At 41.0% G+C, this 11465-nt stretch overlaps 1 protein-coding gene across 1 annotated transcript in view; it reads left to right on the top strand.

Annotated features, from left to right (window-relative positions):
* The first annotated feature begins 1979 nt into the window (after positions 1–1979).
* Positions 1980–11465, top strand: part of LOC310775926 (NACHT, LRR and PYD domains-containing protein 3-like) — a 48012-nt gene continuing 38526 nt past the window's right edge. Inside the window, exons 1-3 of the mRNA XM_083636048.1 lie at positions 1980–2063; positions 2882–4670; positions 4771–4944. Of these exons, the coding sequence (XP_083492174.1) occupies positions 2027–2063; positions 2882–4670; positions 4771–4944 (2000 nt within the window). The 5' untranslated portion in view covers positions 1980–2026. The remainder of the gene's footprint in view (positions 2064–2881; positions 4671–4770; positions 4945–11465) is intronic.

Here is an 11465-nt window from a genome sequence, read left to right as displayed (position 1 = left end):
CTATCGCAGCGGAGACAGAGGGGCTCAATTGTGGCAGCAGATTGACTGCTGTTCACAGGCACAGCTAACGTTATGCTTCATGCATATCGATGCGATTTCCGTTTCCCATGACTTCTTCTCTCTTTTTTCCTCGCCTTTCTCTAATCTGGAGAGCACTGTCGCCACCTAATGGGTCCATAAAATAGCTTTTACACATTCAACATCCACCATACTTTCACAGGAGATGGATCTGGCTTTGATCCACGTCCCACCGTCAAAAAACGCAATTGACGAACATACTCGTCCTTGGCACTCTACGTTACTAAACGAATTGACGAACATACTCGTCCTTGGCACTCAATGAGTTAAAGTAGCTACATGCATAATCCCCAAAAAATCAACAAATGAAGAAAATAGTAGAATATGATAACAAAACATGAATTTAAAGATTATTGTCTTCACTAGAACTATCTATAAAACATTTGTGTTTCCAGAGGTCAGCACCACAGGCAGAGAGCAGAATCTCCAGTACCCAGCTGTCTGTCTATGAAGAGTGACCGGTCTAAAGATGATTTTCTAAACTTCAGTAATGAACCTGGACCTTCAGACACAAGGTAAGTGGACTGGTGCGTGTAAAATAGAAAATAAAATGGCTTGTCAGCCCATGTGTGGACTGTTCTGGCTATTGACATTATTGTCAATAAAGATTTGTTTGAAAGCTCAGAAGTTTTGTTTCCTTCTCTTGCTCTCTCTCACACATACACTGTCCAGACCAACCTGTGAGCTGTGGCCCTCTGGTGGTCTGCGGAGGTATTGCAAGTGGGCCGCCAAATCATTTGGATTGTGTGTGTGTGTTTACATTAAACACATTTTAAAACCCCTTGCTGATGGACAGCTCCTTGAAAACTGTAAAACTGAAAATGCTGAACATGTTTCAGATGCTGTGTTAGTGACTGTGGAAAAATATAAAGTGCTGAGTACACATTCTTTTTTATGGAGTTGGAGGTGGGCTGCAAAAAGTTTTGAGATTTTCAAGTGGGCCCTGAGTTGGAAAAGGTTGGGAACTGCTAGTCAGCAGTACTAACAAGCTAACAGCAAAAGCTCTATAACGTTAAATCAGAACAAAGCAGGCAGCTGAAGATGAGGGTTAGGGTTAGGGTAACCCTAACCCTAACCCTAGGGTTGTCGATATTTCCTGCCATTGTTTTTCCTCATTCATATCAGACATGATAGGAGGAGGAAACCAAGTAGTTACTTATAATATTTTCAACATTTGAATAGGCGCCGAACCAAAACACGTTTATTACAGATTTATGACTAGAAAAACTTGACACATAGTTCTGAGCTCCATCTCAAATTAACCTTCAGGTTCCCAGCTTTCAGATGATGTGTGCCACTTCTATATGGCATAATACTGTTGACCCGCTATCTTACTAAATATCCCCTGTCCTCTGTTAAGAAAAAGAGACAAAAATGTGTGCCTGGTAGGGAAGGGTGGGGTAGAAAAGGAATTGTCAGTGGACCTGCACCCTGCTGGTTTGCCTCCTATCTATCTAATTATGGGTGTCTCTCAATGTTTTCTCCACAGAGTTTCCCATCAAAGCAAAGAGGTTCCCAGTGGTCAGTCTGCCCAGAAGCATCAGACAGACTTGGACTCCATATTTATGGTGTGTAAATAAATAAATGAACAACAACAGCTTTGACTTTACATTTTACTTCAGCTACAAATGAAATACAAAACAACCTCCAACAAGTCTCCAAGCTGCACTCTTTAGAGCAGCGGACTTTCACTCTATGATGGATCTGATGTTGTGTTCCATGACTTCAGTCAGAAAGTTCAATTCATATGTTGCAGCTGCTTGAGGAGAACATCGTCACCTTTGTGAAGAAGGAGCTGAAAAGTTTCCAGAGGGTTCTGAATGCAGAGTACCAAGAATACTCAGAGAGTCAGAGGGAGGATGAGGAGGTTGTAGATGGTGAGGAGGAACAGCAGAGGACGAGCAGCAGAGAGGCTTTTCTAAACATCACACTGCTCTTCCTGAGGAGAATGAAGCAAGAGGAGCTGGCTGAGGAGCTGCAGAGAAGTAAGAGGCTTTAACAGCTTTAACATCATGGAGAGAGATGGTGGAGAATGCGTGGTTCATTGTCTGTTAGAGCCAGTTTTTGTTTTCAAGACAATGACGCCACCTATAGGTGAAAGATTGGCAAAAGAATATAGGAGCAAATCATTTGGGACACTCCATCTAATTCATTTGAATCAGGTGTGCAAGCCATAGCTGGAAGATGACGTCTGAGTTCTCAATCGCAACAAAGACAAAAAGTAGAATATGATCAAAACAAGTGTATAGAAAGGAGAACATTTTGAGTTTTTCTCCTTTTGATTTCTTTTGACTTGTAAAGACCTGTTTTACTTTTCAGAATGTATTTGAGTCATTATTTGTTTGGAATAAGACAAATAATCTAAGCCAACAAGAACACAAGATCAACAAACTGCAAGTAGCCTACCTTTGTGTTGGAACTTTATGCCATATAGTGGCTATAGTTTAAAATAAAATAAGCCATAACAATGTCCAAACTCTCAAAATCTAAACATTTGCCAAACAAGATTTATTCATTTCAAGATTGAAAGGTCAATGAGCGAAATCCCTCTGGATAATCTGGTAAAATTATTAATTTGTTAATGTCAGTGTAATACACTGAACACAGTGGTGCACAGTGGGAAACAAAACATCACCACAGCAGTTGTCTTTCACACTGAGCTGCACACAATCAGGACCTGTTTGTTCACTCACCAGTGATGAGCTGTCATGGAGTGGAGATACACATTTACAAAAACATGTTCACATTTCTCATGTTTCCCAAAACATCTGCTCATTGATGTTGTTTTTCTTTGTTCTTTCAGAAACTCTTGATGCCATCTGCCAATCTGAACTCAAATCCAGTCTGAAGGACAAGTTTCAGTGTTTGTTTGAGGGGATTGCTAGAGCAGGAAACCCAACACTTCTGAATCAGATGTACACAGAGCATTACCTCGCAGAGGAAGGGAGTGGAGAGGTCAATGATGAACATGAGGTCACACAGATTGAAGCAGCATCCAGGAAACCAGTGAGATCAGAAACACCAATCAAATGTGAAGACATCTTTAAACCCTTGCCTGGAAGAGACAAACCAACAAGAACATTAATGACAAAGGGAGTGGCTGGCATTGGAAAAACAGTCTTTACACAGAAGTTCACTCTGGACTGGGCTGAAGACAAAGCCAACCAGGATATACAGTTCACATTCCCATTCACTTTCCGAGAGCTGAATCTGCTGAAAGGAAAAAAGTTCAGCTTGGTGGAACTTATTCATCACTTTTTTCCAGAGACCAAAAGAATCTGCAGGTTTGACAAGTTCCAGATTTTGTTCATCTTTGATGGTCTGGATGAGTGTCGACTTCCTCTGGACTTCAAGAACAACGAGATCATGACTGATGTCACAGAGTCTACCTCAGTGGACGTGTTGCTGACAAACCTCATCAAGGGTAAACTGCTTCCCTCAGCTCGCCGATGGATAACCACACGACCTGCAGCAGTCAATCAGATTCCTCCTGAGTGTGTTGATGTGGTGACAGAGGTGAGAGGCTTCACTGACCCACAGAAAGAGGAGTACTTCAGGAAGAGATTCAGAGATGAGCAGCAGGCCACAATAATCATCTCCCACATCAAGAAATCACGAAGCCTCCTCATCATGTGCCACATCCCAGTCTTCTGCTGGATCACTGCTAATGTTCTGGACCATGTGTTGAAAACCAATGAGAGAGAAGACCTGCCTAACACCCTAACTGAGATGTACATCCACTTCCTGGTGGTTCAGTCCAAACAGCAGAACATCAAGTACCATGGGAGAGCTGAGACAGATCCACACTGGAATACAGAGAGCACGAAGATAATTCTGTCTCTGGGAAAACTGGCTTTTGAGCAGCTGGAGAAAGGCAACCTGATCTTCTATGAAGCCGACCTGACAGAGTGTGGCATTGATATCATAGCAGCCTCAGTGTACTCAGGAATGTTCACACAGATCTTTAAAGAGGAGTGTGTGCTGTACCAGGACAAGAAGGTCTTCTGCTTTGTCCATCTGAGCATTCAGGAGTTTCTGGCTGCTGTTCATGTCAATGTCTCATTCATCAACTCTGGTGTCAATCTGCTGTCAGAAGCCTCATGGTGGCATAAGCGATTGAGAGCCAAATCAGCATTAAAATACCTCTCCCAGAGTGCCGTGGACAAGGCCTTAAAGAGTCCAAATGGACACCTGGACTTGTTCCTCCGCTTCCTCCTGGGCCTTTCACTAGAGACCAATCAGACTCTCCTACAAGGTCTGCTGAAACATACAAGTAGCTCACAGACTAATCGGGAAACAGTCCAGTACATCAAGAAGAAGATCAGAAAGAATCCATCTCCAGAGACAAGCATCAATCTGTTCCACTGTCTGAATGAGCTGAATGACCATTCTCTAGTGGAGGAGATCCAAACGCACCTGAGATCAGGAACTCTATCCACAGACAAACTCTCCTCTGCTCTGTGGTCGGCTCTGGTCTTCATCTTACTGACATCAGAGGAAGAACTGGACATGTTTGACCTGAAGAAATACTCTGCTTCAGAGGAGGCTCTTCTGAGGCTGCTGCCAGTGGTCAAAGCCTCCAATACAGCTCTGTATGTGCATGGTTAACTAAACATATTCAATATATTAAATGTAAGATTCATACAGAAAAAAATAGATTTTCAAACTTTTAAACCGTTAATTCTCCTCCAGGCTGAGTGACTGTCAGCTGTCAGAGAAAAGCTGTGAAGCTTTGGCCTCAGTTCTCAGCTCCCAGTCCTCTAGTCTGAGAGAGCTAGAGCTGAGTAACAACAACCTTCAAGATTCAGGACTGAAGCTGCTCTCTGCTGGACTGGAGAGTCCACACTGTAGACTGGAGATTCTCAGGTAAGATCAGGTTATGATACTTCTGGTTAAAACATGTAACTGTAATATTAAACAACAGCAGTAGCGAGCACACTTCAAGATTAAAGTCAATCAAGGTGCAGGGCCACGGTAGAAACGTACAAAAGAGAAAAGGCCAGCACTCAAAAAAGTCCTTTAGGCGTTTTAATACTTAGCATGTACAGCAGCAACAACGTACGCATTTCAGCAGGTAGCCTTCATCAGCGGTGTGCCGAGTGAGGCGGAAATGGCTTATGAATACAGTCAAACCGGAACTACATTCAATAATCCAATCAGTTACCAGGTAAGCGTACACAGATAAGGACATCAATAAAGTTACAGAATATACAAAAAATGTACATAGCAAATACTCTTACAGTAGAGTTTACAAATATAAGAATTCAATATTTAATTAAATAAGGCCCAGCCGGATATGTTCCCCTGTCAATACTGCCCTCCAAATCAAAACCGCAGTAACTACAATTTTGGTCAAAATGTTGTTATTATTGAAATTGAACTTTTAGATATCTGTTTTATCATGTGACAAATATTCTAAGTTCAGTGTTGCTCTATATTTGAAAAAAACAGAGTATAAAAATTGCAGTAACTACGAAATCCAACCAAAAACCAGACAAAACTGCAGTAACTACACTTACTGCAGTTTGATTTGGTGTCACAGAGCTTCAGCGGGACTTAAACAGATAAACGCAGTAACTACACTTTGAGGTGTAGCTACTGCGGTTCAGACTGGTTTTTGGTTGGATTTTGTAGTTACTGCAATTTTCCAGCTCTTTCCACAACGAAGCCCAACATATCAATCACTCATAATGGCACAATCTGTTTAGTTAATCCAGTTAATTCCCAATATGAGAGCGCACTGACAGCTGTCCAAATTGTTAATGAATGAGTCTTCAGTGTCTTTAAAATCATAAATGATGTATTCCTAGCTAATAATCCATAAGAGATCATCCAATAAAGAAGGGAATTGTGTTATCCACTGGGAAGTGTTAATCTGGCTGTAGATGGTGATAATTGTTTGGTATCACATACCTAGCTCATCAGGACAAGCTTTTTAATTGCTGCATAAATTATCAGCATTCAGACTCAGTCTGTAATTCATTTTATTCAAAATAATTTTAATATGCTATTTAATATATATGTTCTTGTATGAATTATCAATCTGAAAAGCTGATCTGATTTGTAAAGAAAACCTGTTCTAAATTAAGATAATAAAACAACTGTGCTCATTAATTAATTGTGTCAGAATGATGACCAAAAAGCAACACCAGTGGTGAAGATGACATCAACTGACGTCAGGATTCCCTAAATGTATCTGTTACTCATCCATTTAAATGTTTTAAACATGTAAACAATAAAACAATTAAATACAGATATGATGTGGTATCGAAATCAAAACCGATTACAATTGTCTCATTAAAAACAAGACAGGAGAAGCACATTAGATTGTAGTTACTGCGCTTTTCCCTTGTACTACCTACACATCTGTTTAAGGTAATAGACAGACAGAGTGCCGTATCTGCATTTCTGGGGTCATAGGTCAAGTAATTATAATTGTTTTTTGCCCCAAAAAATACTTTAACGTATACATATATAAAAATATTTAAAGCCATTTTTCTCAGTTTCAGTGTTGGCATAGTTACTATTTGTAGGGCAGAATAGCCCTTCACAAAGAACAGGCAGAAACATAAATATACAAACGGGGGTCTAGTGGACACAATGTGAGTAGACAAGATAGAAAATATTGAAATAAAGTTAAAAAGTACCTAGAGGAAACAACCAAACAACAACTCCTCATTAAGGCCTTTAGGATGTTCAGTCTGTAAAGTGTGGATCCAGAAAGCTTGGGCCCTATTCTCCCACAGGCCTTCGGCGCTAAAACGGGCCTTAAACGCAAAAAAACGTGCCTTGTGCCTGCCTCGGGAAGATATCAATATGGCTTTACGCTGCCAAATGCGCTTTAGGCCGAATGGGCGTGGCGCAGTCCCAGAATGCGCGAGAATGGGTGTTTCAGCCTTAAATACCAGCCTAATGATATCTTCCGACCTGGCGTTAATTTAGCGCTGAGCGCTTTTCAAAACCAGGCCTATTCAGTGCGCCGGGGACAGGATAGTGAATGGAGAATAGAATATAGAAAAAAATAGTTTAGAATACAATAGAATATAAGATTGGAAGATTACAGCATGCAGTGGCAACCCTTCTCAGGCTTTGGGTGAAGCTGTAATGCACAGTTGATTTATTTAGTTTAGGCTATCATAATAATCCCCATTTATGTGCGGGATCCAGACACACAGCAGCAGAGTATGTATAAAAAAATCGTTTTGGAACATTTTGATTAGCAATATTAACGTTGTATTAATATAGCTCAACGTTTTATTACCCCCCCCCCCCAAAATTAGCTACTAATATTACTAATATTACTACTTAATATGTATTATTATTTCATTCAGATAATTGACATTATAGGCATGTATATCGTTTAATGTGAGAGAAAGGGAGAGAGAGAGAGACAGAGAGAGAGAGAGAGAGAAAGAAAGAGAGAAACTGGAGAAACTTTTGTGTAGCGCTTCTTCAAACCCCACTCTTCATTACAGCTATTCATTACAGAATTGTCTGTTGTATTTATTTTTTCTGTGTGCAAAGCATAGTAGTTAGAATTATTTGGCGTCGGCGGGGTAATTCCCCTCCCCAAACAGTGCGCGATGGTACATTTGAACCTGAATGGATAGATGAATAAACGACTTAAGTAAAGAGTTGTTTTGTATCTATTCAAAATGGATGGTGGATATATATTACCCGATTCGCCAGCACCATTTTCTCCTCAGCAGAGAACTTTACGGATCGGTTGTGGTCTGCCATATTGATCACACTGTGCCAGCTGCTGCCAATCTGGCTTTTAAAGCCACTCTGATTGATTACTGAAGGTTTTATTGAGAATGAACATATTTGTCAGAGCCTGTGGGCAGGGGGTGGGGGGGGTGCATATATAGGCCAAATAAAATACAAATACTCAATAATAAGATCCAGTAAATAAAATAGAATAAAGTAATCAGATCCAGTAAAAGTGATAGGTGTCATTCAGAGGATGTTGCATCATGCAGTGGGGGAGAAGAGAGAAAACGATATAATTCTGGCCAAACTTTCATCTAATCTCATGACATCCAGCCATAGGCTATATTTTTTTCTATCCGATGCGTTTAGAACATTATTTTCACTTTGATCTTGCTATAGTGTAGCATATTTACATGCTTGCAGTATTTAAACTGCAGTTAGATTGGTTTGAGAAGCATAATAATATGGAATAATAGCCTATATATGGAGACAGACAGACGGGATGAAGGGAGGGGGGGGGGGGGGGAGCAGAGCGCTTGGCTTTGTCTGGTTTTACTGGACCACTGGAATTGGAGCTTAAAAGGAAAGCGTGTGATTCGTTTATTGCACTTATCCAATGAGTAGACGGTGCATAATTGTAGAAAGGCGTGGTTGTAATGCTTTAGGCTGCGTGTAGCGCCAACACCAAGATATCAAGTGCGCTGGTCCACGCCCACTGATCAGCGCTGCGCCAGGCGCTCGGCATAGTTTCTATGCCGATACAACGATAGGGGCCCTTCTCTCTGTAGCAGAGCTCAGTCCCTATCGCCTCCTCTTCAAAGGTGCTAGAACTTCAATTCCCTGAAACCTGAGTGAACACACATCATGGCCAGCAGAATTAAAATGTCTCACCACTTAAGACCTTTCGGCCCCCATCTTCCCACTGGCCTTAGGCGCTAAAACACTAAATGCAAAAAACACGCCTTGCGCCTGCCTCGGGAAGATAGCATCATGGTTTTAGGCCCCGAAATGCGCTTTACGCCGAAGAGGCGTCGCGCAGTGCCAGAATAGGCCAGAATGGGCTTAAATACCGGCCTAACGCTATCTTCCTCCCTGGCTTTAATTTAGCGCTTATCGCTTTTCAAATGGAAAAAAAGCTGATCTTCGCCGGGGATATTACTGTGCTCTCTCTCACTCCCTCTCTCTCGTACATCAGACAGGCACAATGACCGATGAAAAAAAAGTTGTTATACCGTAGTTTTGAGCCCCTGTCATTCAGAGGCTGTTGCATCTGTGCAGTGGGGGAGAAGAAAAGGTAGCGAGAGAAAATGATATCATTCTGCCCAAACACTGCGACGGCTCCCCTACCAAAGCCACACGTGAAATCTCCCAGCATGCATTGAGGCTAATACATTTAGACAAGAAATAGCAACCAAATCAGCCTAAATAGGCTAAGTGGTAGATAGAAATAATATTTATGTTAACGCAACATGCAATTCTAGAACATTTCAATATTGGACATAATAAAACATAAAAATCAAAACACAACCCTATGTGAAACATATATGTAATCCAGGTGGTATATGTATCCCTCGCAAATACAACGTGATATAGACGGGTGACAGCCGTAACACAGTTCTACTGTGGTTCTACTGTGATGTCCGCTCCAGCAAGACTTGGCTTAGGCTACTTCACACGTACTTTCACAATAAAAACACATTTATGCAATGACTTTACATAATGTAGGCTATATTTATGTGCATCATTTAGCCTGTGCAGCAGGTAGTCTACAAGTTATAAAACTACCTGCCCTGAATGAGCCGAGTGGGGGTGCTTGTTCACTATTGTGAAAGTTATGTGTTTACAACATAAAGATCATGGAATTGGATCGTATCAATAATGTCACCGATAGTTAACGTTCTATATTGTAGGCCACAGGGAGACTGCATCAGCCCTGCTGAACAGATCTGTATTTGCCTGGCTGTAGGTTGAATCGTTTTAGTCAGGCTATGATCTGTGATGTGCTGAGATATCCAAATTGGCAGAGATGACAGCATAAAGCCGCAACCCGCGGACTGGATCGAGTGGATCGGTTAGATGGTTAAGGTGCTAATTTAAGGCCGTTGCAACGATAGAGCCCTTTGTCTTTGTTCCGAATAGTGCTCTTGTGTTCTGACATATGAGTGTTTAGCTCTCTTGTGGTTTTACCGACATAACACAGTCCACAAGGACACTTCAAAAGATAAACAACAAACCTGGTCTTACATGTAATTATACTATTGATATTGTGGGTGTAACTATAATACTGTCTGCTGATTTCTGATACATGTTTTTTTTGCACACACCAATACACACAAACAAAAGAGCCACAGATGTAACAGATAGACAGGGACAAAAACAAAGATAACTTACAATTTGTAGAGTAGAGCATGCGGATCACTTGAATATCATGTTTCCCTGGAGGTGGGGGTTTGGCCTCAGGTGTCATCTTGTAGACATGAACATGTGAAATTGAGAATGACAAATTTCATGGGTGAAATTAGACTCTCTCGTACCGAATTTGAAACATAGTTCAGAGTGCAGATCAAGCCAGAAAACCTGATACAGCACGGTGCTCAAGAGGCATAATGTGGGTGCCACCCACATTATGCCTCTTGATGTGTTGTTATTTGAAATGATATCACGAGTATTATTTATTTTAGATATTTTCCTATGAATCGTATAGGGCTGGATGATATAGACAAAATCAACGATTGCAATATTTTTGACCAAATACCTCAATATTGCAACAATACTGTAGGGATGAATATTGGTGCAAAATATGTACACAATGAGATTAAAAAATAATAATCATCAGGAATGTGGATATAATAACTAAGTGGATAAAGGCAAATATTAAAACAGCTAGAACAGTCTGGTAAGTCCAGCAATTTACACCACTTAACTGTTATGCAGCCTTTAAAACCACGAAAAGAAACACTTATGCCATATCATATTAGAATATGCAAACTCTAAGACGATATCTAGTCTCACTCATATCATGATATCGATATATATCGATATATTGACCAGCCCTATATTGGTATCGAAGTGAGAAATTCTAGTATTGTGACAGCCCTTATACACGGTCTACACAACTTTGTTGCAGTTACAATTTCAAGCGGCTGCCAGACTGTGGCCTTTGGCCACAAGCAGAAGTGTCATGCCCTTTGAAACTGAGGGAGCAGTTGCCCCCTCACATTTTAGTTTTATTTTATTTATTTATTTATTGCAAAATTCATGGTGGTCATTAGTAGAATCCCATTTTCAAACACGTGAAAATGAAATGCTGTTAGTTATAGGCATAGTTTGCATAGCAAGTTAGTTGGCTATTGTATCAGGCTGCTAAGGTTAGCAGTGTAATGTTAGCAATCGTTCAACCGTGCTGTTTACACACCAGGAGAGACTTAACATTTTCCAGAGTGTCTGTGGCTGTGCCGAGCATGGTGTGGTGTAAAGGGCAGTGTTGCCAACTCTTTTCCAAGCAAAGTCGCTATTGGCTGCTCAGAAGGTCACTAGAAGTCGGTAAATGACGTCACATGCTAATTTTGCATATCAAATTATGCTTAGAAAACACGCCTCGGTGTAGCCAGTGTAATCATTGACTGAATGGTTGTAATAGTAAGTGCTGAGTGACTCCACCCGCCCGGGCCAGA

This window comes from Poromitra crassiceps (genome assembly GCF_964638095.1).
Source record: "Poromitra crassiceps genome assembly, chromosome: 4".
NCBI lineage: Eukaryota > Metazoa > Chordata > Actinopteri > Beryciformes > Melamphaidae > Poromitra > Poromitra crassiceps.
Note: the sequence above shows the minus strand (reverse complement) of the source record. Positions and strands in the feature narration are given on the sequence as shown.